Here is a 26712-nt window from a genome sequence, read left to right as displayed (position 1 = left end):
AGCAAACCTTTCATCTGCTTCTACTCCATTGATGACAACTATTTTGTTTCCTTAAACTGGGTGGAACTGTATTCAAAGCAAATGCAGGTAAAGTGACCTCATGCTTTTCCCTCTCATTTAAAAAAAAATTGTATTTATTTATTTGGCTGCACTGGGTCTTTGTTGCTGGGCTCAGCCTCTCTCCAGTTGTGATGAATGGGGGCTACTCTCCAGTTGCAGTGAGTGGCTTTCTCATTGAAGTGGCTTCTTTTGTCATGGAGCATGCACTCTAGTGCATGCACGTTTCAGCAGTCACGCTGCATACGCCTACTAGTTGTGGCTTGTGGGCTCTATAGCACAGACTCAATATTTGTGGCACATAGGCTTAGCTGCCCCACGGCATGTGAATATTCCCAGGCCATGGAATGAACCCATGTCCCCTACATTGGCAGGCAAATTCTTAATCTCTGGACCACCAGGGAAGGTCCCCTACCTCGTTCCTAATCCACTTTACATGCATCATACTTAAACTGCCCTCATCTCAGGATGCTGAGGGTGATTCTAAGCTAGCTCATTGTAATACCCATCTCCATATACCAATCTGACCTGGATGCAGTGATCCGTCTTCCTCTCTAGTCATCAGGTTGACAGAATTCACATTCTCCATAAAGTAGGCTAAAGGCCAAGGAAAGAGCCTTAAGAATAGTGCTTCTATCACACACCTGACTCCTAGCAACAGGAAACTCGCAAAGTCAAGCTATTCAGTCTTTTCTTAGACCCACAAGAGGGAAAAGGGATCTAAACATTCAACTTTTTTATACCCCTCATTTAAAATTTTTATTTATTCAGCTGTGCCAGGTCTTAGCTGCAGCATGTAATCTTTGATCTTTGCTGGGGCATGTGGGATCTGGTTCCATGACCAGGGATCAAATTCGGGCCCTCTGCATTGGGAGCACAAGCCTTAGCCACTGGCCCACCAGGGAGATCCATTTACCCTTCACATTGGGGAGTAGCCTTCCTCCATGGTGAGACTTTCATCTCTCATCCTATTCTAGGCAGTACTGTGGATACAGAAGAAAGCTGCAGAAATGGAAGAAGTGATAAAAAAGATAAAGTTCCATGTGGCTCAGGTGCCACCCATCCAAGCAATGGTCCACATAGCTCCCTATCACATGTTAATTGCTTACTGTGATGACATGTGCCTGCGGCTCTTTGGGGATCACCATCAAGGGTTCATATCTCTGGGTATGGTCCCCTGTCGTTTCTCCATCAGCTGCCTCAGCTATGACTCAGAAACTGAGATGCTTCTCTCTGGTACCCTGGGGGCTGTGGTCACCTGGTTTATCTTGCCAAATGGCAGGGGCCTGCAAATGGCCCAAACTGTGCCTATGCCTGGTGGTGAGCTTGTTCAGGGCTTTTCCCTGAATGGCCCCCCGGGCTTCCTCGTGGCTCATTGTGAGAATAAGCTGAGAGTCTTCACCCACCAAGGTCAGGGCCAGCTGGAAGAGGTGAAGAAGTTCACTCCTATCAACAGTGGCTCCACCATCACCTGCTCCTTCACTTGTTTATCTCAGGGCTACTTCTATGTTGGAAACAAGGATGGAGAAATCCATGCTTGGGGTCTAGACAGAGGTAACTTCCTCCACAGCTTCCAGGCTCATTCCTCATCAGTGATATGTATCCAAAGCCGGTCAGAGACCTATACCTTACTAACAGCGGGTGGTGAAGGTGTAGTGAAGGAATGGAACCTTGCCTTTGGGAACTTGCTGCGGCAGCTGGACATTGACAAGAACATGCAGAGACTGCAGTTCATTGATAATAGCACCTTTTTCTGCCAGACTAACCAGAATTTCTCATTGTATCACCTACGCTACTTTTATAGCCTCTTCAATGTCTGTGGTTCTGCTCCCCAGGAGGTGCGGCGGGTCTGCTGTGGCCATAATTGGACTCGGATCCTATGTGCCACTAAGGACGGTCTGTTGCGCTTCTTGTCTCCAGTAACGGGAGATCTCCTGGTTATCACCTGGCCTCTACTTATCATGGATAAGGCTGTGGCTTGGGCCTATGACTCACACAGAGAGGAGCTCTTTGTGGCAACAGATGGTTCAGAGGTGCTGGTGTTTGATGCAACGCGCTCTCCTTGCACAGCCAAGTATCTTATGTGTCCTTCAGTAAACCCTGGGGATAGAGTCAGATGCCTGGCCTATGGGCACTACCATTTGGGTAAGGGCCTTGTAGGACTGATGTTCAGTGGGCATGACAGCGGCATTGTGAGAATCCTCTCCCACTACAGTTGTGCCCGAGTAGCAAAGATTCTTCACTCTGGGGCAGTCCTGGCATTGTCTACCCTGGAGGGTCCCCAGGAGTACTCCTTGGTCTGTTCTTATGGCATGGATAATATTGTATACCTCACAGAAGCTGTGCTGCAGGGGAACAGGGTAGTCCTGCAGCCTGTCAGCAAAATTATCTGTGTTTGGCCCCTAAAACACGTGATACTCTTGCCAGGTTCTGTGGGTGCCATCACTGAGAACCACCACTGGCATCTCTGGAGTTATCAGGACTTCCTGACATCTCCAGGATCAAAGCAGAGATCTGACTTTAAAGAGACAGAATGCCTGCACCGGTGTGCCATCACTTCATTTGATGTCTGCCTTTCCCTGAAACTTTTTGTCACAGGGGACACTGGCGGCTTAGTCCGGATCTGGGACTTCCAAGGGAAACTCATAACTGAGTTGGACTCTGCGTTACATTTTGGCCCACTCTGCTTTGCCAATGACCGGGGTGACCTGCTTTTGACTTTCAACCAGAGTCTTTACCTGGTATCCTGCTTAAAACTGCTCCCTCCAGCCCAGCTGATTCACCTTACTCTCCTGAACAATGCAGATGACATACAAGAAGCCCCTAAACCCTTCCTGCCTAGCTTCTTCTTTTCATTCGAAAAAGTATTTGTACCCAAATTTGTCTACTTTGGTCAAGGGTTGCAGGAATTACGGGGGCTAGAGGCCCTTGTTAACAAGCGGATGATTGCTTTTGACCATACTGTGCCCCATGTTGTGGAGGAAGAGAGGCCTAAGTCCTCTGTGATGCAGGAGGGACCCACATTGCATTTTTTGGAAGATAAGTATATTGATTTTCCTATTCTTACTCCCAAGCGTGATCGTCCCCCATTCGTGGTTCCTCCTCAGTTGCGACTGGCTGGCTGGGATGGGTTGAAACCTTACCAGATATTACGGTGTTTCTTTGGTCAAGGGCGGCCTTGGCCCTTTCCTCCAGATGGCTACATCCCCAACTCAGTGATCCGTGCCCGTCTTTGGCCTGAAGGTACCCCCGTCTTCTTGCACTGTGATCTCCACTCATCCTACCAAGATAAGGACTGGGGCATGACTGGACTGAGCAGAAGTCAGGCACTGTCACCTGTGACTTCAATAAAACAGAAAATCTCAAAGAGGAAACCAGACCAAAAACCCACACTGGGAAAACAAACTTTCTTTGATATTCTTGTAAACTTGGCCAGTCAAAATTGGACGGGAAGAAAACTGGATGAAGGACTTATCAATACTATAATTGAGACCATCCTCAACCTCACAGTTTACTGTTCTATAGAGCAATACAAGACGTATATCAGTATCCTGGCACAGATTTTTGCCTCCCATCAAGTATCTCCAAGGTGGCATTCTGAAACTGCTTGTCGCCTCATGGAAGACACAACTCATTCCAATCCAGAGGTCCGGGAGACAGCCTGGGAGGGACTGGAGAAGCTAGGCTTCATGAGCCGTCTCTTTGCGATTCCCCTGGCTGTGGGATTGATGGACAGTGATAAAAATGTGAGGGCTAAGGCCTTATACCTTATGGTAAGAGTCACAGGCATCCAAACTAAGAGCATGCTGATAGCTCTACTGAAGAGACGAGACACTCTCCAGGAAATGCAGTAAGTCAGTAACCTTATCCCCTTCTGTTCCTTCTGGCTCCTAACCTTCAAAATCTGACGCTTCTTTTCCTTTTCCCACAACTTTTTCTGTTCTTTTCCTCTGCCTGTGTTCTTTGTTTCTCTTTGCTTTCCCCCCACACACTGTCTATCCCTTACTGACTTAAAAAAAAAAAAAAGCACAACATGAGAGTCAGGAGTTAAGTTTTATTTGGGCAAAATGAGGACCATAGCTCAGGCTATGACAACATTTCAGATATTTCTGAGAAAATGCTCCAAAGAGATGGGGGGGGGGGTGTGTGCAGGGGGAGGTCAATATATATGTGATTTTGGTGAAGGGGGAGTTCATACAATCAAGTGCCTATTTTTGCAGAAGGTTTCTGCTAGTCACAAGGAGCAAATGTCACCATGAAGGAATCTGGTGCTTTTCTAGATATGAGGAGATGCAAGAATTGGGCTCATACATTAAAAAGAATGAAATAATGCCATCTGCAGCAATATTGATGGACCTAGCGAGTGTCATACTGAATGAAGTAAATCAGACAGAGAAGGAGAAATATCATATGACATCCCTTATATGTGGAATCTAAAAAGAAATGATACAAATGATCTTACAAAACAGAAAGAGACTCACAGACTTAGAAAATGAACTTACGGTTGCCAGGTGGAAAAGATAGGGAGTTTGGGATGGTCATGTACACACTGCTGTACATGGATAACTAACAAGGACCTATTGTATAGCACATGGAACTCTGCTCAATGTTATGTGGCAGTCTGAATGGGAGGGGGTTTGGGGAAGAATGGATACATGTATATGTATGACTGAGTCCCTTTGCTGTTCACCTGAAACTATCACAACATTGTTAATTGGCTATATCCCAATAAAAAATTAAAAGTTCAAAAAAGAAAAAAAAAAAAAAAAGGAATTGGGCACACAAAATCAGTTCCTGAAAATATCTAACCATCTAAAGATCTGTTCTGCCAGTTTTTCCAGAGCAGACTGCCTTATTCCTGATCTCCACCTCCTGAACACAGTTCAGGGCGTGTTGATGGTCAACAACCACATTTGCACATGACTTAATCTTTGTAGAGGCAGATGGCAAATGTCCTTGGCAAGTGGCAATTTGTAGCTGAAACCCTCTTTTTCTGCTCTTCCATCATTTCCTCATTTCCTTAAGATTCTTCGAGACTCAAGTCCCCAAATCACCCAACTAAAGAAGCATCTTGGGTCACTCTGACTACTCTATTCCTTGCTGTTGTAGATGTTTACCTCTTTATCCATCTTTTACCTTGAACTACTCTGTCCTAGATGGTTACTTTAGCCCTGCCTCTTCCACTATCCTTAAGCCACTACCTCCTTTTCCTCTTCTTCCTTCTTCTCCTCCTTTTCCTCTAATTTGGTTTTATTGATGGCTCGGTATAATCCTTGTTTTACCTTGACTTTTGTAGGGAAGACTTTATTGGAGAAATCTCTCTGGACCAGATGCTGGGAATTCAAGCTAGTGGTATCCAGTACCTGCTTACTCAGGTGGAACAGCGGTTAAATGAGAACCTGACCTTGTCACACAGAGAGGAGAAACCTCCTTTGGTTTTAGTTATATCAAGGGATCGTGAACCTGATGAACAAACACTCAAAATTTGGTCAGAACCTGCAAAGATCGCCAAACCAGATCAAAGAATGACACGTGTTACAGCAAAGAGCAAAAATCTCAGTATGTATGGGGTAACATATTGGGTATATTTGGGGCCCACTTTAGGGCACCAAAAGGCAGGGTCAATAAGCCCAAATTATATAAAAAGATACCAGTGGTGACAGACTTAAGTAAGGACTCTTTCACAGAAAGTAACCTTTCTGGGAAAGATCTACCCCATAACAAATTTGTTTTTATTATTTAGTCACTAAGTTGTGTGTGACTCTTTTGCGACCCCATGGACTATAGCCTGCCAAGGTCTTCTGTCCATGGAATTTCCCAGGCAAGAATACTGGAGTGGGTTGCCATTTCCTTCTCCAGGACATTTTCCCACAACAAATATCAAGGTCTCATTTCTTTGTGCTGTGCTGTCCTAACTCACTTCAGTCCTGTCCAACTCTTTGGGATCCTATGGACTGGAGTGAGCTGCCATTTCCTTCTTTGGGGGGGTCTTCCCACAACAAATACCAAGTCTTATTTCTTTAGGGATATGGAAATTGGGATAAAAGAGCAGGCACTTCTGGGCCATAAAGCTTTTGTCGTCTGTACTTTTTGTTACCTTTTACAGCAGTTCATTGAACTAGGTGTGTCAGAGGATCTCACTCAGGACCTCTGTGTTTTTCTCAATTACTTTTCTCCCAATATCTCTGCAGTTAAAAAGGACATGAAAATTTCCAGGAAGCAGGGAGAGACAGAATTGAGCCCTGTGTTGGTGACTTTAGAGCATGAAGGTGAACAGAGAGAAGCCAAGGAATCAGATCAAATTGACATTCAGGATGTTGCCTCAGAGCCAGAGCTGTCGCTAAGTACTCTCAGCCCAGTCACATCCAAAGAGGATGCTGAATCAAAGGAGGTTGTGTTGGAGGCCAAAAAAGTCACAGAACCCACAAAAGCCTTGGAGATCAAAAAAGCAGTGAAGGCCAGAGAGGCAGTGGAGGCCATGGGAGTTATGAAGGCTATAGATCAACAGGACATGAGAGATTATGGAAAAGTGATTCCTGAGGCACAGAGACAAAAACACCTGAAAAAGCTCTGGGAAAGAGCAATGAAAAAAACCCATCACAAAGTAAGTGTGAAGTTGAAAGAGAAGAGAAAATTGAAGGAAATTCCAGAAACAACTGCAGAAGAGCCCAAGAAAGAAGTTATACAGGTTGCTGAGCAAGAAGAAGATGCAACGAAGGTATTTAGAAAGGATGGTCATGGTTTGTCTGGGACCCCTGGCCGCACGACCAAATCAGAAACCAGATCTTGGCGGGATGACATTTGCAATCTTGTGACCTCAAGGATAGCAAGTTCCAATCCAGGAATGTTAAGGGATCTGAGTCAAGAGTTGGTGAACTGGGCTCAGGCAATCCTTGCTCCCCAAGAGCCCAGCTGGGATCTCTTCCAGGAGATTTGTCCTCTTTTAAAGGACTCATCAGAACTGGATGACATGGAGATGGAAGAAACACCTGTTGTAACAGAAGTGGTTACAGAGGTGGTCAAGGAAGAAAAGACAGTAGGACTCGGAGAACAAGAACAAAGAGCTAAAAAAATGTTAAAGAAAGGCAAGGTGTCTTCTAAAGTCAAGAAAAAGAAAGTTGCTTACTTAGATGATCACCAAGTACCAGACAAAATGAGATTCCAAAAAGTAAAGATACTAGCTATGCAAAAAGGGAAAATAATTGGGGAAGCAAGAAAACTGAGTAAGCAGGATTTGAAATTAATGCAGGGAAAAGAGAAACTGACCAAGGACAAGAAATCGATCCTTCAAAAAGAAAAAAGAGCTGAGGAGGAAGAAATATCACCCATCTCACAAAAGAAGTTAACCAAGGCAGAGCAGAAGTTAGTCCAAGGAGAAAAGAAGGGAACTGGGAAAGAAGAGGAACTACTAGGAAAAGGAAAGAGGGTGAACTGGGAAAGGGGAAAGGTCACCCCAGGACAAAGGACATGGTACTCGGAGAAGGTTACGCTGGACCACAAAGAAGGTAGGCAGGCCCAGGAAGAAGGGTTGCCTGCCTGGGAGGAGAGGAAGTTGCTCCATGAAGAGGAGCAGCTGATGGAGGAAGAGGAGCAGCTGATGGAGGAAGAGGAGGAGCTGATGGAGGAAGAGGAGGAGCTGATGGAGGAAGAGGAGGAGCTGATGGAGGAAGAGGAGGAGCTGACTGAGGAAGAGGAGGAGCTGAGTGAGGAAGATGAAGAGCTGAGAAAGGAACTGGAGGTGCTGGGTGAGGAACTGGAGAAGCTAACTGAGGCACTGGGGGAGCTCAATGAGGAACTAGAGGAGCTGGGTGAGGAAGAGGAGGCGCTGACCCAGGAGAAGGAGGAAATAATCCAGAACCTAGAGAAACAAATTGAAAAAATGATGAAAAGCTATCGCAAAATGAAGAAACAAATGGGGGAAATGGAGAAACATGATGGGGAAGAGGCACGGGAAAGGGAAAAATTGGCCCAGGAAGAGGAACATTTGTCTAAAGAAGAGGAAAGACTGTCTGGGAAAGAGGGAAAATGGACATTAAAAAGACACAGCTTGGTAAAGCAAGAGATGAAATTGATCCGAGAAAAGAAGAAATCGTTCATGATAGAGAAGAAAGAGGCCCGTAAAAAGAAACAAATCCAAGAAAAGGAAAAGCAAGTTGAGAAACCGGAGAAAGTAGACCAGGAGAGGCAGGCTAAGGAAAAGGAGGAAGATGCCAAGGACAAGCAATTAGCCAGGAAAAGACAGAAACTAAGCCAAAAAGAGGAGGAAATGTTTGGAGAAAAGGAAAAACTGTCACAACAAGAAGTTAAACAGATCCAGAAAAAGGCAAGCAAAGCTTGGGAAAAGGAGGGAGGGACCCAGAAAGTGGAGAAAATAACTAAGAAAAAGAGACGACAGATCTCAGGGAAAAATGTGGATCTAGGAGAGGAGGGAGAGGCTAGGGAAATGGAGAAACTGTCACTGAAAGAAGAGAAACGGGCCCAGGAAGGAAAGAGACAGGATCAGAAAAAGGAAAAATTGACTCCCAAAGTAGAGGAAGCAGCTGAGGAAAAAACCCAACTAGTTAGAGAAAAAATGAAACTGGTCTCAAAAGAGAAAAGTAGAGAGAAAATTGAGAAAGTGTCCCCCAAAGAAGAGAAATGGGTCATGGAAAAAGAGGATAAAATCAGCAAGGAAAAAAAACAATGGGCCCAACAAAGAAAACTAGCCCTACCAGAGGAGAAACAGGCCCAGAAAGAGAGAATATGGGGTCAGAAAGAGAGTGAGCGAAGAAAACAATGGGCCTGGAGAAAAGAGAAATTGTCCCGAGAAGAGAAGAAACAAGCCGGTGAAATGGACAAAAAGTCCCAGCAAAGACAGGCAAGGGCTTTAGAGAAAAGACTGACTCACGAAGACAGTATTATGGGCAAGGAAGAGAGGCATATTGCCAAGAAAGAAAGGGCAATAGCCAGGGAAGGAACTGGTGTAACTAAGAGAAAGGAAAAAGCAACTCAAGAAGAGAAAGAAACTATTGAAGAGGGGAAACTGGCCTATGACGTTAGGGCCAAGGAGATGGGTGTTGCTAAGGAAGAAAAGAAAAGAATCCAAGAGGAGAGTATACAGGGAATGAGGAAACTGGATATGGGGATGGGGATTAGTTCTGAAGGAAGAGAGACTAGTTCCAGAGAAAAAGATATAAGGAAGAAAGAGAGTCACCTGATGCGGATCCTGGCTAAAATAATTAGAGAAATGAATAAAGTGCCATTGAAAGAAACAGGAATACCTGAGGAAGATCAATTGTTTTCTATGGGAATGAGTGAAACTGATGGCCAGAGGTGGGAATTTTCTAAAGAACCAGAGGAAATAACCAGAGAAGAGAAGCAGCTGGTTCAGAAAGAGAGAAAACTAGAAGATGACAGACTAGCTACTGAAGAGAAAATACTGACTGATGAAGAGGGCCTGGAGGAAGACCAAAGGTTATTAGAGAAGGTCCAGGAAAATATACTATTAGATAAAACCCAGGTAGACAGTGTGTTGAAGGAGGCTCAGCAGCGAAATCTGTTAGGAGAAAAGCAGCTGAAGAAGCTTCTAAAGATAATCAAGGAGAAGAAACCAGAAAAGACCCAGGTAAAGTGGTTATTAGAGAATATCAGAGACATACTATTCGAAGGCTTATCAGAGAGTTTGATAGAGAAGGAAGTGGAAGCTCCAACTAAGAAGAGGATAGATGAGGAGAGGCTCATTGAAGGAGAGGAGGAGGAGGAGGAGATTCTGCCCAAGAAAGAGAAAGGGAAATACCTGATGAAGAAGAAGGAAAAGAAAGTAAGCCTGAGTGAAGAGGAATTGGAGGAGAGCTTGCCTGGGAAGCATAAGAAAAAGAGTTCAACGCAAATAAGGAAAAAGGAAAAGAAACTGACTCAGGAGAAAGAGAAGCTGCATAAGAAGGTAAAAGAGGGCCCACATGAGGAAGAGATGGAGCTCTTCAGCAAGGAGGAAGGTGGGGACCCACACATGGAGGAGGAGGAGGAGGACCTCAGTGAGGAGGAGGAGAGCCGAAGTGAGGAGGAGAGTCTGAGTGAAGAGGAAGAGGAGGGCCTGAGTGAGGAGGAGAGTCTGAGTGAAGAGGAAGAGGAGGGCCTGAGTGAAGGAGAGGAGGGCCTGAGTGAAGGAGAGGAGGGCCTGAGTGAAGGAGAGGAGGGCCTGAGTGAAGGAGAGGAGGGCCTGAGTGAGGAGGAGAAGAGTCTGAGTGAGAAAGAGAAGAATCTGAGTAAGAAAGAGAAGGCTCTGCGTGAGAAGAAGAGTCTGAGTGAGAAAGAGGAGAAAGAAGAAAAAATGGAGAAGACACAGAAAAAAGAGGAGGAAAAGAAGGCAAGACAGAAGGATGAGGAGAGTATGAGTAAAGAGAAGGAACAGCCAAGAAGACTTACAGAGGCAATGCTCCCAGTAAAGCAGAGAGTATGGAAAACAGAGCTCCCAAAGGAAGGAGTGAACTTATCGAAGCCAGCGACAGTAAGTGAGGTTCTTGCTGAGAAAAGGGAAGACACAGCTAAAGAAGAAATGGCTCCTAAAAGAGACAGATTGCTTTATGGACAGGTAAGTCCCACAGTTAGGGATAAGACTATGTGGCCAACAATTATGAAGAGCCCCCTCGAAACACCATTTCCTGTAGCCCTGGGAAAAGAAAAGGGAATGGTCCTGAAAGTGTTAGGGCATCATTTCGATTTGGAAGGACAGGAAAGTCAACTTCTTAAAGCATACCCTGTGACAACATCATGGGGAAGACACAAGGATGTGCTCTTGGAGAAAGGCAGGGGCATGTTTTTACAAGTCATGGGAATGGAGACACAGACCCCAAAAGGCCTCCACAAGCCAAAGTCTCACTTACTTGAAATTATCAGAGAATCACAGAAACCTAAACGCAGGCCCAAAGATGGCACCTGGAAGTGGTTCTTAAAGTCTCAGGATTCTCAAAAGGGCAAGACTGAGGGCCAGGCCCCTGCCCCTGCCCCAACCCCAACCACAGCCCTGTACCCATCCCTTACCTCTATGCCAGCTAAAAGGCTTGATTCCCCAGATGAGGACTGGATTAGTAATGTCTTAGTAAGACTGGAAGCAGGAGAACAACTTTCAAGGGACAGTTTCCATAGACTGAGCCAACTCCTCAAGCACCTCACTTCAAAGGGATATTTGAAACAAACACATCTGTACAGTCTTAAAGCTGTGGCTAAACGCCTCCAGCAGAACCTACAGGGAGGTCACAGAGATATATCACGATGCTATAAAGATGCTTTGAGCCCAGTATACATAAAAGTGATCCCTCCAATCAGAAGGAAAGAAATGGAGAGTTGGGGAGAGCCATTCCCTATCCATGAGCCAGTGTTACTGTCAGCTACTAACAGGACTCAGACCACACAGGATCTCAGCTGGCATCCCTTAGCTGAGTCTTATAGGAAGGAGCAGGAACAGCAGTTATCCACTGCTGTCAAGAAGGTAAAGCACCTTTATCAAACCAGAAAGGATGTTCCTACAGCCTTCTATCCCTCTATGGATAAAGAGTCCTTGGACATCCGAGCCTTGGGGAGAAGTGAGCTCCCCACATTTCACAAAGCAAAGTCCCGGCCCATCCCTACATCAGCGTTACCATCAATGACCTACAGGGTTCAAGATCCAAAGGCTCTAACTTGGCTTCTTTTAGGAGAGCCTTACAGGAGTGCACGGGCACAGCAGTTATCCCATGTTCTCCAAGAGATGGGAATGCAACACTTTCATCCTGCCACAAGAGATATTTTCACAGATGCTCATGCTTCTGTGGGAAAACAAACTCTGGCACTGATGTTTCAGAACGATCTCAGGGCTCTGAAGGGTGAAGGTAGGACCCTCAAGCTGCCCCAGCTGGAAAAGAAGGCACAGCCTGTCTCTAAAGACAAGGAAGAGCTCCCCCAATGGGAGATATTTGTGGCCTTGTACCATGTTCTGCGGATGTTGCAGAAGCGGTATGCGAGAGACAGTGCTGCGTGGATGGAACAGTTTAAACGTCTCATGGACTTGTACCAGCTCAAGTCCCCCCGAATCCAGAGGCTGCTACTGGAGTTGCTGCGGGGAAAGAGACTCCAACCACAAGAGATCCTCTACGAAGACACTGCAAGGATCAAGGAGTTGGTGCCTGGTGAACGGTTACTCTCTGACCTGTTGTGTGGTAGTTCTCGTACCCCTGCAGGTCCCCTTGAGTTCCAGAATGTTGTACCCTTGCCTGGGCAGAACAGAGTGCATACTATTCAACCCACGGGCATTGCCCAGTATGGATTCTTAGAACTTGCCTGGAAAAGGCTACCAAGGGTCAATCCTTACCGTAAGAAGAGGCTGCCCAACATCCCTACCCCCACTCTCTGATTTGGTTGACTATTAAGATTCTGGGGTCTTACTGGAAAATAAGACCCAGCCACAAGTTTTAAGCCTCCTTACCTGGTACGCACTTTAAGGTGAGGATAGACATGGACTCCTTTTCATTCAGCTCCAGAAACCTATTAATACATACTAAATAAAATGACATTTCTCATTTGTAACAAATTTGTTATTCAGTCGCTAAGTTGTGTCCAACTCTTTGAGACCCCATGGACTGCAGCACTCCAGGCGTCCTTGTCCATCACTCTCTCCTGGAGTTTGCTTAAACTCATGTCCATTGGGTCATTGATGCTATCTACCCATCTCATCCTCTGCTGCCTTCTCCTTCTCTTGCCTTCGATCTTTCCCAGCATCAGTGTCTTTTCCAATGAGTTGTCTCTTTGCGTCAGCTGGCCAAAGGATTGGAGCTTCAGCTTCAGCATCAGACCTTCCAATAAATATTCAAGGTTCATTTCTTTAGGATTGACTGGCTTATTCTCCTTGCAGTCCAAGGGACTCTCAAGAGTCTTCTCCAGTACTACAATTTGAAAGCATCAGTTCTTCAGCACTCAGCCTTCTTTATGGTCCAACTCTCATATCCATTCATGACTACTGGAAAAAACATAGCTTTGACCATATGGAATTTTATCAGCAAAGTTATGTCTTTGCTTTTTAATATGGTGTCTAGGTTTGTCATAGCTTTCCTTCCAAGGAGCATCTTTTAATTTCATGGCTGCAGTCACTGTCCACAATGATTTTGAAACCCAAGAAAATAAAATCTAACAAATACTTTGGCTTATTTCTGTTCCTCCCCACGCTTAGAATCCCCTAAAAAGTAGACAGGAAAAAAACAAAAAAACAAAAACAACACCTTTGTCCTAAGAGAAGTTAAAGGCAAAGGAGAAAAGGAAAGATATACCCATTTGATTGCAGAGTTCCAAAGAATAGCAAGGAGAGATAAGAAAGCCTTGCTCAGTGATCAATGCAAAGAAATACAGGAAAACAACTGAATGGGAAAGACTAGAGATCTCTTCAAGAAAATTAGAGATACCAAGGGAACTTTTCATGTAAAGATGGGCACAATAAAGGACAGAAATTGTATGGACCTAACAGAAGCAGGAGATATTAAGAAGAGGTGACAAGAATACACAGAAGATCTGTACAAAAAAGATCTCACAACCCAGATAATCACGATGGTGTGATCACTCACCTAGAGCCAGACATCCTGGAATGTGAAGTCAAGAGGGCCTTAGGAACCATCATTATGAACAAAGCTAGTGGAAGTGATGGAATTCCAGCTGAGCTATTTGAAATCCTAAATGATGATGCTTTTAAAGTGCTGCACTCAATATGCCTGCAAATTTGGAAAAGTTAGCAGTGGCCACAGGACTGGAAAAGGTCAGTTTTCATTCCAACCCCAAAGAAAGGCAATGCCAAAGAATGCTCAAACTACCGCACAATTGCACTCATCTCACATGCTAGCAAAGTAATGCTTCAAATTCTCCAAACCAGGCTTCAACAGTATGTGAACCATGAACTTCCAGATGTTCAAGCTGGATTTAGAAAAGACAGAAGAACCAGAGATCAAATTGCCAACATCTGCTATATCATCAAAAAAGCAAGAGAGTTCCAGAAAAAATCTACTTCTGCTTTATTGACTATGCCAAAGCCTTTGACTGTGTGGATCACAACAAACTGTGGGAAACTCTTCAAGAGATGGGAATACCAGACCACCTTACCTGCCTCCCGAGAAATCTGTATACAGGCCAAGAAACAACAGTTAGAACTGGACATGGAACAACAAACTGGTTCTAAATCAGGAAAGGAGTATGTCAAAGCTGTATATTGTCACCCTGCTTATTTAACTTATATGCAGAGTACATCATGAGAAATGCTGAGCTGGATGAAGCACAAGCTGGAATCAAGACTGCTGGGGAAAATATCAATAACCTCAGATATGCAGATGACACCAGTCTTATGGCAGAAAGTGAAGAACTAAAGAGCCTCTTGATGAAAGTGAAAGAGGAGAGTGAAAAGTTGACTCAAAACTCAACATTCAAAAAACTAAGATGATGGCATCTGGTCCCATCCCTTCGTGGGAAATAGATGGGGAAACAGTGGAAACAGCAAGAGATTTTCTTTTCTTGGGCTCCAAAACCACCACAGATGGTGAGTGCAATCATGAAATTAAAAGATGCTTGCTCCTTGAAAGAAAAACTACGACCAACCTAGATAGCATATTAAAAAGTAGAGACATTACTTTGTCAAGAAAGGTCCGTCTAGTCAAAGCTATGGTTTTTCCAGTAGTCATGTATAGATGTGAGAGGTGGACTATAAAGAAAGCTGAGCGCCAAAGAATTAATGTTTTTGGACTGTGGTGTTGGAGAAGACTCTTGAGAGTCCCTTGGACTGTGAGGAGATCCATCCAGTCCATCCTAAAGGAAATCAGTCCATCCTAAAGGAATATTTATTGGAAGGACTGACGCTCACGCTGGAACTCCAAACTTTGGCCACCTGATGTGAAGAACTAACTAATTGGAAAAGACCTTGAAGCTGGGAAAGATTGAAGACAGGAGGAGAAGGGGATGACAGAGGATGAGATGGTTGGATGGCATCACTGACTCAATAGAGATGAGTTTGAGTAAACTCCAGCAGTTGGTGATGGACAGGGAGGGCTGCAGTCCATGAGGTCATAAAGAGTTGGACACAACTGAGCAACTGAACTGAAGAGGGACCAGTTTTCCATTCAGTGGGATACATCCCTTGGAGGGCAGGGTCCAGTGTTTGATCACTTTTTGACAGGAAAGCCTGTCCTTCACTCAAATTCTTTGGTTGTAATTTCCTTTCCTCAAGAGATCTTGGAGAGAGTGTTTGGTACAGGTGGACTTTTATTTAGTGTTAATATGAGAGGAAGGAAAGAAGACCCACAGTTTTGTCCCTTTATAAATGTTGTTTTTAAAAGATTTATGGATGTTCTGGGTCTTCATTGCTGCACGTGGGTTTTCGCAAGTTGCAGCGAGTGGGGGCTACTCTCTAGTTTTGATATGTGGGCTTCTCTTTCTGTGGAGCACGGGTTTTAGGCACGCTGGTTTCAGTATTTGCAGCAGGACTCAGTAGTTGTGGCTTAGTTGCTCCATGGCACATGGGATCTTCCCAGACCAGGGATCGAACCTGTGTCTCCTGCATTGGCAGGCAGATTCTTTACCACTGAGCCACCAGGGAAGTCTAAACTTTGTTCTTAAGTTCTTCAACATTTCTGATTCAGTGTTCTCATGTACATCACAGGGATAAAGAGTGAAATAATGGCTGTGTATCAATTTGAATTCAGAAGAATTCTAGCCCTTGCTTTGCCATTTATTAGTTCTTTAGTTTTTGGTTTTCTCAAAGTAAAATGGTGACAATAATGTCTACCTAAGTGAAATGCTTAATTCAGTTCCAGGAATTCAGTCCTTTTCCTCTAATGGATAGCTATTTTTAATGAGATATAGTGTGGGGATAAAAATGTAGGTTCTAGATTCAAACCAGGATTTGAATCCCTGCCTTTCAATTTAAAATGTAATCTCAAGTCAATGATTTCATTTCTCTAATCCTCAGTTTTATCATGTGCAAAAATGGGACTCATTATGAGGTTCAAATGAGATCCTCCCTATGCCCATTTTAGCATACTGGAAGCACAGGAAAGGAATTGTAGGCTAGATGAGGGGCCTGAAACCTCAAGAGAGATTGGAGGTACTTTGAGAAAAGGGACAGAGCTCAAGGAGAGGGCCAGCAAGAGCAAAGGAGATGCCAGAGCATGAAGATGCTTAGAGGCTCAGGAGAAAATCTTGGGTGTAAGAATTATCAGAGTTCTCTGGAATATGACAGAATCTAAGCAAAAGCTTGGAAGCCAAGGCGATCAGAATCTTGGGAGCTTTGGGAAGAGACCCTGGAGCAGGAGTCAGATATCATGGGAGAGGTCTGGGAGTCCAAGATTTCTGGATATTGATTTCGCATCTTTTAACTTTACTGAATTCATTTATCAATTCTTTTTTTTTGTTTTTTGGTGGTGTCTTATATAATGCCTTACCATCTACAAAGAGGCACAGTTTTACTTCTCTTCCAACTTCTCACATTTTATTACTTTTTCCTGCTTAATTGCTCTGGCTAAGACTCCCAGTACTCTATTTAATAAAAGTGGTGGGAGTAGGCATCCTTGTCTTGTTTTGATCTTAACAGGAAAAGCTTTCAGTCTCTCATCATTGAGTACAATGTTAGCTGCAGGCTTCTGATACATATCCTTTATCATGTTGAGCTATGTCTCATCTATACCCACATTGTTTTTATCATAAATAGATGTTGAATTTTGTCAAATGCTTTTCTTTTGCATCTACTGAGATGATCATATGATTTTTATTTTTTATGTTGTTAATGTGGTATATCACATCAATTCATTTCTGGATGTTGAACCATCCTCTTGTTCCTGGAATAAATCTCACTTGATCATGGTGCATACTTTGAATGTATTATATTCAGTTTGTTAACATTTTGTTGAGGATTTTTACATATATGACCATCAAGGATACTGACCTGTAATTTTCTTTTCTTGTAATGTCTTTGTCTGGTTTTGGTATCAAAACACTGGCTTCATAAAATGAGTGTGGAAGTGTTCTCTCCTTTTCTATTTTTGAAGAATTTGGGAAGGATTTGTGTTACTTCCTCTTTAAATGTTTGGTAGAGGAATTAAAGAGCCTATTGATAAAGGTGAAAGAGGAGAGTGAAAAAGCTGGCTTAAAACTCAGCATTCAAAAAACTAAGGTGATGGGATCTGGTTTCATCACTTCGTGGCAAATAGATGGGGAAACAATGAAAATACTGACAGACTTTATTCTCTCAGGCTCCAAAATCACTGCAGGCAGTGACTGCAGCCATGGAATTAAAAGACGTTTGCTTCTTGGAAGAAAATTTATAACCAACCTAGACAGCATATTACAAAGCAGAGACATCATTTTGCTGACAAAGGTCTGTCTAGCCAAAGACATAGTTTTTCTAGTAATCATGTATGTATGTGAGCTGCTGCTGCTGCTGCTAAGTCACTTCAGTCATGTCTGACTCTGTGCAACCCCATAGACAGCACCCCACCAGGCTCCTCTGTCCCTGAGATTCTCCAGGCAAGAATACTGGAGTGGGTTGCCATATCCTCCTCCAATGCATGCATGCATGCTAAGTCACTTCACTCATGTACGACTCTGTGCAACCCTATGGACAGCAGCCCAGCAGGCTCCTCTGTCCACGGGATTCTCTAGGCAAGAATACTGGAGTGGGTCATCATTTCCTTCTCCAATGTATGTGACAGATGGGACCATAAAGAAGGCTGACTGCTGAAGAATTGATGCTTTTGAATTGTGGTACTGGAAAAGACCCTTGAGAGTCCCTTGGGCTGCAAGATCAAACCAGTCAATCCTAAAGGAAATAAATCCTGAATATTCATTGGAAGGACTGATGCTGAAGCTGAAGCTCCAGTCCTTTGGCTACCTGGTGTGAAGAGCTGATTCACTGATTTCCCTGATGCTGGGAAAGATTGAGGGCAGGAGGAGAAAGGGGCAACAGAGAATGATAGTTGGATGGCATCATTGACTCAATGAACATGGGTCTGAGCAAAATTCGAGAGATAATGAAGGACAGGAAAGCCTGGCATGCTACAGTTCATGGGGTCGCAAAGAGTTGGAAGTGACTGAGTGACTTAACAACAACAATATATAATAATAGGTGTATTATATACTATGTATATAGTAACTTGGAGAAGTATTGCTGACCTATTGCAGGCTTATTCTATTACAGAACTCAAGTTATTCTGTCTTGTATTATATTTAATTCTAAAACCTAAACATGGAGATGGTGAAGAACAGGGAAGTCTGGCGTGATGCAGTCCATGGGGTCGCAAAGAGTCAGACACTACTGAGTGACTGAACAACAAAACATGTATGGGACAATGATGTTAACCATCAGATGGTGAACAACTGAATAGGATAGTGGATTCCCCAACTGCAACAAGTGGTTAGAGAGGTATAGGTTATAAGGGACAATCACACTGACATCATAGATGGTGGGCTGACAATGCATAACTTGTAATTTCCATGAATCATTCTTATTTGACAGATAACAATTCTTTTATAGGTTGAATACCAACTATGCTAAAATACACAATATTTTACCAAAACCAATATGATTTGCTGCTGGCACTTCTTTGACATTGCCCGAAAAAAAAAGTGGTAGGTATTTCAAATGACTCATTTCTGACATTTATCTGGTTGGAAGTGTTTGAAAGTAGGTATCCTGATTTTAAAAATGGTCAGGTAGATGTGTTGACAGGGTGGAAGAGACGTTCCTCTTAGTATTAATATTAGAAAAACTAATGAATCTAGATCACAGATCAGGAAACTTGTTCTTAAAGGTCAAGAGTAAATATTTTAGGTTTATGGGGTATACATTTTCTGTTACAGCTTTAGATAATATGTAAGTGAATGAATATGGCTGTGTTCCAATAAAACTTTAGAAAACAGGTGGCTGGCCCACAGGGCAATCATTTGCTAACCTCTAACATTAGAATGTACCAGACTGGCGACATAAACACACTGCCATGTGTAAAACAGAGAGCTTAGTGGAAATCTGCAGTGCCGCACAGGGAGCTCAGCTCAGTAATCTGTGATGGTCTAGATGGGTGTGATGGGTGGTGGGGGTGAAAGAGAGGCCTAAGAGGGAGGGGACACATGTACACACAGAGCTGATTCACTTTGCTGTATAGCAGAACCACAACACTGCAAAGGAACTATCCTCTAATTATAAACAAATAAATAGAAAGTATTAGATCAATTGATTCAAATTGGATCATTCAAGATTTAAAATCAAATAAGAATAGTGAAGTTTTGAATATTCTAGATAAATGATTTTTAATTACATAATTCTTTTGGTAGATTCTCAGTTTTAGTTGGCAAGTAACATATTTGGATTTTCTATGCTCAGTTTCTAAGGAAACTTCATTTAGCTTTTGACTTTTAGGACCTATTATTCTAATAGATTTGTTATAATTATGTAATCCATACAGCAATGAGCTAGAAAGACTGTTAGAAATAATTTCCTTCTTTAAGTCTTACCTGACTATGTGCCATAGTGCTGCCTTTTAAAAAAGAGTTGTTTTCCTTTGATTCTTTTTTCTTCCATATTTATGGCTAAATCCCCTTTCTTACTAACAATGCTATAATGTAACATTTATCATTTTTCTTGGCCAGATTCACCAACATTTATTTGATGTTAACATTTTTAAAGAAAAAATTTAAAGTTAAAAAACAGTTTCAAGATTACTGTTACATTTCTAAATTATTAAAATATATTTTTATATATATTCATTACTTTTCACAGAAAAAAACCCAAACTTTTATTAGAGTATCATTTTGGTTAATAATCAATAAACTGTAATAATTTTAGTTGTATTGATTGCTTCTTATAAGTTTCCAGGTCGCTCAGTGGTACACAACCTGCCTGTCAATGCAAGATACTTGATCCCTGGGTAGAGAAGATCCCCTGGAGAAGGAAAAGGCAACCTGCTTCAGTATTCTTACTTGGGAAATCCCATGGACAGAGAAGCCTGGTGGGCTACAGTCCATGAGGTCACAAGAGTCAGACATGACTTAGCAACTAAAAACACACACACACCACACCCTTACTGAATAAATATTATTATCTTAAATGATAGCTTTCTATGTTCTTTATACTCCAACAACAGCACTATAATATAGGTACTATTACGATCACTTACAAAAGACTCCCACAGGGATAGATTTTTGCATGCAGGTTCTAAAAATCAAATGGCAATCAGGATTTTTTTTTTTCAGATTTGTTAAGTCAACAAGGATTTTCTTTGGCATTAGTTTTTTTCAAATGTAACAAGAATTGACTAGGGCTATAGAGCTTTTATAAACAGCATACAAAGCAAGGTCATTTCTACATTCTCTGAATTTTTCTCCATTATAAATATTCTGGTAATCCATAAATAGAGAAATGCTAGTAAAGGCCTTCTGAGTTACAAAAACATAAACTGTAAATTTCTGAATTTGAACATTTGGGTCGTAACTAAAAAATCTGAAACATTATTTACATTCTGAGGGCTTCTCACCAGTATAAATTATTTAACGCCTTAAGAATTGAACCATATCTAAAAGCTTTCCCATGTTCTTTTCATTCAAAATTTTTCTCAGTGTTATAAATACAATGACTTACTATACATTCTCTACTGCATATATATGCTTTCCCACAGTCCTTACATACATAATGTTTCTCTCCAGTATGAATTTTCTGATACACTTTAAGGCTTGAACTAAGCCTAAATGATTTTCCACATTTGTTACATTCTAAAGCTCTCTCAGAGGGAATGATGCTGAAGCTGAAACTCCAGTACTTTGGCCACCTCATGCGAAGAGTTGACTTATTGGAAAATACTCTGATGCTGGGAGGGATTAGGGGCAGGAGACGGGGACGACAGAGGATGAGATGGCTGGATGGCATCACTGATTCGATGGACATGAGTCTGACTGAACTCCGGGAGTTGGTGATGGACAGGGAGGCCTGGCGTGCTGCGATTCATGGGGTTGCAAAGAGTCGGACACGACTGAGTGATTGAACTTAACTGAACTGAAAGCTCTCTCACCACGGTGAATACTCTGAGGTCGAGTAAGTTGTTCATACACACTAAAGGCTTCCCACATGCCTTACATTCATAGGGTTTCTCTCCAGTATCAAATCTACATTGTATAATTAGTTGATGTCCACTACTCACACTCTTTACATTGATGGGGTTTCTCACCAGTGTGAATTCTGTGATGCATTCTAAGGCTTTCAACGTGACTAAAGGCCTTCCAACATTCTTTACACTGATATGGTTTCTCTAAAGTATGAATTCTCTTATGCTTAACAAGGTTTGAGGGGTGAAAAAGGCCTTTCCTAGAGGAGCTATCCCACATTGAAGGTCAGGAACAGTGGCAGTAAGGAGATACCCCTCGTCCAAGGTAAGGAGCAGCGGCTGTACTTTGCTGGAACAGCTGTGAAGAGATACCTCACGCCCAAGGTAAGAGAAACCCAAGTAAGATGGTAGGTGTTGCAAGAGGGCATCAGAGGGCAGACACACTGAAACCATACTCACAGAAAACTAGTTAATCTAATCACACTAGGACCACAGCCTCGTCTAACTCAATGAAACCAAGCCATGCCCGTGGGGCAACCCAAGACGGGCGGGTCATGGTGGAGAGGTCTGACAGAATGTGGTCCACTGGAGAAGGGAATGGCAAGCCACTTCAGTATTCTTGCCTTGAGAACCCCATGAACAGTATGAAAAGGCAAAATGATAGGATACCGAAAGAGGAACTCCCCAGGTCATTAGGTGCCCAATATGCTATAGTGGAGAAATAACTCCAGAAAGAATGAAGGGATGGAGCCAAAGCAAAAACAATACCCAGTTGTGGATGTGACTGGTGATGGAAGCAAGATACGATGCTATAAAGAGCAATATTGCATAGGAACCTGGAATGTCAGGTCCATGAATCAAGGCAAATTGGAAGTGGTCAAACAAGAGATGGCAAGGGTGAACGTCGACATTCTAGGAATCAGCGAACTAAAATGGACTGGAATGGGTGAATTTAACTCCGATGACCATTATATCTACTACTGCAGGCAGGAATCCCTCAGAAGAAATGGAGTAGCCATCATGGTCAACAAAAGAGTCTGAAATGCAGTACTTGGATGCAATCTCAAAAACGACAGAATGATCTCTTTTCGTTTCCAAGGCAAACCATTCAATATCATGGTAATCCAAGTCTATGCCCTAACCAGTAACGCTGAAAAAACTGAAGTTGAATGGTTTTATGAAGACCTACAAGACCTTTTAGAACTGACACCCAAAATAGATGTCCTTTTCATTATAGGGGACTGGAATGCAAAAGTAGGAAGTCAAGAAACACCTGGAGTAACAGGCAAATTTGGCCTTGGAATGCAGAATGAAGCAGGGCAAAGACTAATAGAGTTTTGCCAAGAAAATGCACTGGTCATAGCAAACATCCTCTTCCAACAACACAAGAGAAGACTCTACACATGGATATCACCAGATGGTCAACACCGAAATCAGATTGATTATATTGTTTGCAGCCAAAGATGGAGAAGCTCTATACAGTCAACAAAAACAAGACCAAGAGCTGACTGTGGCTCAGATCATGAACTCTATATTGCCAAATTCAGACTTATATTGAAGAAAGTAGGGAAAACTGCTAGACCATTCAGGTATGACCTAAATCAAATCCCTTATGATTACACAGTGGAAGTGAGAAATAGATTTAAGGGCCTAGATCTGATAGATAGAGTGCCTGATGAACTATGGATGGAGGTTCGTGACGTTGTACAGGAGACAGGGATCAAGACCATCCCCATGGAAAAGAAATGCAAAAAAGCAAAATGGCTGTCTGAGGAGGTCTTACAAATAGCTGTGAAAAGAAGAGAGGCGAAAAGCAAAGGAGAAAAGGAAAGATATAAGCGTCTGAATGCAGAGTTCCCAAGAATAGCAAGAAGAGATAAGAAAGCCTTCTTCAGCGATCAATGCAAAGAAATAGAGGAAAACAACAGAATGGGAAAGACTAGAGATCTCTTCAAGAAACTTAGAGATACCAAGGAAACATTTCATGCAAAGATGGGCTCGATAAAGGACAGAAATGGTATGGACCTAACAGAAGCAGAAGATAGTAAGAAGAGGTGGCAAGAATACACGGAAGAACTGTACAAAAAAGATCTTCACGACCCAGATAATCATGATGATGTGATCACTAATCTAGAGCCAGACATCTTGGAATGTGAAGTCAAGTGGGCCTTAGAAAGCATCACTACGAACAAAGCTAGTGGAGGTGATGGAATTCCAGTTGAGCTGTTTCAAATCCTGAAAGATGATGCTGTGAAAGTGCTGCACCCAATATGCCAGCAAATTTGGAAAACTGAGCAGTGGCCACAGGACTGGAAAAGGTCAGTTTTCATTCCAATCCCAAAAAAAGGCAATGCCAAAGAATGCGCAAACTACCGCACAATTGCACTCATCTCACACACTAGTAAAGTAATGCTCAAAATTCTCCAAGCCAGGCTTCAGCAATACGTGAACCATGAACTCCCTGATGTTCAAGCTGGTTTTAGAAAAGGCAGAGGAACCAGAGATCAAATTGCCAACATCCGCTGGATCATGGAAAAAGCAAGAGAGTTCCAGAAAAACATCCATTTCTGCTTTATTGACTATGCCAAAGCCTTTGACTGTGTGGATCACAAGAAACTGTGGAAAATTCTGAAAGAGATGGGAATATCAGACCACCTAACCTGCCTCTTGAGAAATCTGTATGCAGGTCAGGAAGCAGCAGTTAGAACTGGACATGGAACAACAGACTGGTTCCAAATAGGAAAAGGAGTACGTCAAGGCTGTATATTGTCACCCTGCTTATTTAACTTCTATGCAGAGTACATCATGAGAAACACTGGACTGGAAGAAACACAAGCTGGAATCAAGATTGCCAGAAGAAATATCAATAACCTCAGATATGCAGATGACACCACCCTTATGGCAGAAAGTGAAGAGGAGCTAAAAAGCCTCTTGATGAAAGTGAAAGAGGAGAGCGAAAAAGTTGGCTTAAAGCTCAACATTCAGAAAACGAAGATCATGGCATCTGGTCCCATCACTTCATGGGAAATAGATGGGGAAACAGTAGAAACACTGTCAGACTTTATTTTTGGGGGCTCCAAATACACTGCAGATGGTGATTGCAGCGATGAAATTAAAAGACGCTTACTCCTTGGAAGAAAAGTTATGACCAACGTAGATAGTATATTCAAAAGCAGAGACATTACTTTGCCGACTAAGGTCCGTCTAGTCAAGGCTATGGTTTTTCCAGTGGTCATGTATGGATGTGAGAGTTGGACTGTGAAGAAGGCTGAGTGCCGAAGAATTGATGCTTTTGAACTGTGGTGTTGGAGAAGACTCTTGAGAGTCCCTTGGACTGCAAAGAGATCCAACCAGTCCATTCTGAAGGAGATCAACCCTGGGATTTCTTTGGAAGGAATGATGCTAAAGCTGAAGCTCCAGTACTTTGGCCACCTCATGCGAAGAGCTGACTCATTGGAAAAAACTCTGATGCTGGGAGGTATTGGGGACAGGAGGAGAAGGGGACGACAGAGGATGGATGGCTGGATGGCATCACGGACTTGATGGACATGAGTCTGAGTGAAATCCGGGAAATGGTGATGGACAGGGAGGCCTGGCGTGCTGTGATTTATGGGGTCACAAAGAGTCGGACACGACTGAGCGACTGAACTGAACTGAGCTGAACTGAACTGAAAGGCCTTTCCACATTCTTTACATTCATAGGATTTCTCACCAGTATGAATTATGTGATGCATTCTTAGCCTTCCACCATTAATAAAGGCCTTCCCACATTCTTCACATTTATAGGGTTTCTCACCAGTACGAATTCTCTCATGTTGAATAAGTGCTGAAGCATGACTAAAGAGCTTCTCACAGTCACGACATTAAAGGGTTTTATACCGATATGCATTTACTGAAGCGGAATGAGTTGATAGCCATGACTAAATGTCATCCCACATTCCTTACACTTATAGGCCTTCTCCCCAGAATGAATTCTCTCATGTTGAACAAGATGTGAGGCACGACTAAAGGCCTTTCCACATTCCTTACATTTGTAGGGTTTCTCCCCAGTATGAATTCTATGATGTTCCCTAAGACCTATACTAAGACTAAAGATCATCTCACATTCATGGCATTCATAGGGTTTTTCACCACTATGAATTAGTTGATGTTCCAGAAAGTTGGATGAACCACTAAAGGCCTTTCCACACTGCTTACATTCATAGGGTTTCTCACCAGTTTGAGTATTCTGACGCACAGTAAGAATGTTTTTAATAAATATGTACATTTTCACAGCTGAGTATTTTATATTTTGAATTCAAATCTAAAAGAGAAAAACATTTTATTTTCCTTGACAAAGAACAGTAAATATTCTACACTACTACTACTACTACTAAGTCGCTTCAGTCGTGTCTGACTCTGTGAGACCCCATAGATGGCAGCCCACCAGGCTCCGCCGTCCCTGGGATTCTCCAGGCAAGAATACTGGAGTGGGTTGCCATTTCCTTCTCCAATTCATGAAAGTGAAGTCAAAGTGAAGTCGCTCAATTGTCTCCAACTCTTAGCGACCCCATGGACTGCAGCCCACCAGGCTCCTCCATCCATGGGATTTTCCAGGCAAGAGTACTGGAGTGGGGTGCCACTGCCTTCTCCAATATTCTACACTACATTCTTTTAAATTAAAAATATCACTCATCAGAGTGAATTACTTTAGATAACTCTAAAATCAGCTATACATACTATCATGTAAGAAGTGAATTGCCAGTCTATGTCTGACACAGGATACAGCATGCTTGGGGTTGGTGCATGGGGATGACCCACTGAGATGTTATGGGGAGGGAGGTGGGAGGGGGGTTCATGTTTGGGAACACATGTAAGAATTAAAGATTTTTAAATTTAAAAAAAAAAAATAAAAAATAAAAAAGTAAAAAGATAAATAAATAAATAAAAAGAGTAAAATCAGCTATACACTGTGTAATATTAATGACAGTTTCCATAACTCATTTATCATACTTTACTAGAGTGATTTAATATACTCTTTCTTGTATCAGTTTCCATCAAAGACTTACAGAGGTGTTACTGGCCAAAACTGTGAAAACAGCACCATAAAAATGATTGTGATAGGATGTAACAATATGATAAAAGGCAATGAGAGATTTGCCTGGTGGCTAAGACTCTGGGCTCCTAACGCAGGGGTCATGGGTTTGATCATTGGTCAGGGAACTAGATCCCATATGGCACAACTCAAACCCAGTGCAGCCAAATAAATAAATACATATATACTAAAAACCAGCAAATAAGAAAAAAAGCAATGAGTCCACAACGATACAAGAGAAAATAAATTTAAAAAACCATTTTCACATTAAATAACTCCTTAACTGAATATGTTCTAGTACCATCATGGTGATGTAAACCCTTTCAAGATCATCTCCCTCTCTGACTGATTATCAACTAAAAATGTTTGACAAAATAAAAAAATCGAACACTTGAGGTCTGTAAATTAAATGGAAAAGGATTGTGGAGGGAAGTAAAAACCTTAAAAAATGACCTACACTAGACTGAGTTTCTTGCCACTTTCTCTATCACTCATAGCTTTGCAATATGG

At 42.5% G+C, this 26712-nt stretch overlaps 2 protein-coding genes across 2 annotated transcripts in view; one reads left to right on the top strand and one right to left on the bottom strand.

The window, feature by feature from the left end:
• Window positions 1-1127: 1127 nt before the first annotated feature.
• On the top strand, window positions 1128-12424 carry LOC138096793 (WD repeat-containing protein 87-like). Its single transcript, XM_068993059.1, has 5 exons — window positions 1128-3300; window positions 6249-7818; window positions 7948-8359; window positions 8567-10489; window positions 11876-12424. Exons 1-5 carry the CDS (start codon window positions 1128-1130, stop codon window positions 12422-12424), a joined length of 6627 nt encoding a protein of 2208 aa, XP_068849160.1.
• Window positions 12425-16218: 3794 nt separating this feature from the next.
• LOC138096792 (zinc finger protein 607-like) overlaps window positions 16219-26712 on the bottom strand; it is a 58819-nt gene continuing 48325 nt past the window's right edge. Inside the window, 5 exon segments of the mRNA XM_068993057.1 lie at window positions 16219-16340; window positions 20713-20799; window positions 21234-21397; window positions 24798-24993; window positions 24996-25338. Of these exon segments, the coding sequence (XP_068849158.1) occupies window positions 16219-16340; window positions 20713-20799; window positions 21234-21397; window positions 24798-24993; window positions 24996-25338 (912 nt within the window).

Source organism: Capricornis sumatraensis, chromosome 20 (genome assembly GCF_032405125.1).
Source record: "Capricornis sumatraensis isolate serow.1 chromosome 20, serow.2, whole genome shotgun sequence".
Classification (NCBI taxonomy): Eukaryota; Metazoa; Chordata; class Mammalia; order Artiodactyla; family Bovidae; genus Capricornis; species Capricornis sumatraensis.
Note: the sequence above shows the minus strand (reverse complement) of the source record. Positions and strands in the feature narration are given on the sequence as shown.

Bases quoted from the DNA above. Each gene is read 5' to 3' on its own strand.
- LOC138096793 (XM_068993059.1), top strand. From the start codon at position 1,128: ATGGTCCACATAGCTCCCTATCACATGTTAATTGCTTACTGTGATGAC. The intron at 3,301-6,248 runs GTACCCCCGTCT...ATATCTCTGCAG, and splicing joins TGCCCGTCTTTGGCCTGAAG to TTAAAAAGGACATGAAAATT. The intron at 7,819-7,947 runs GCTAACTGAGGC...AATGATGAAAAG, and splicing joins CTGGGTGAGGAACTGGAGAA to CTATCGCAAAATGAAGAAAC.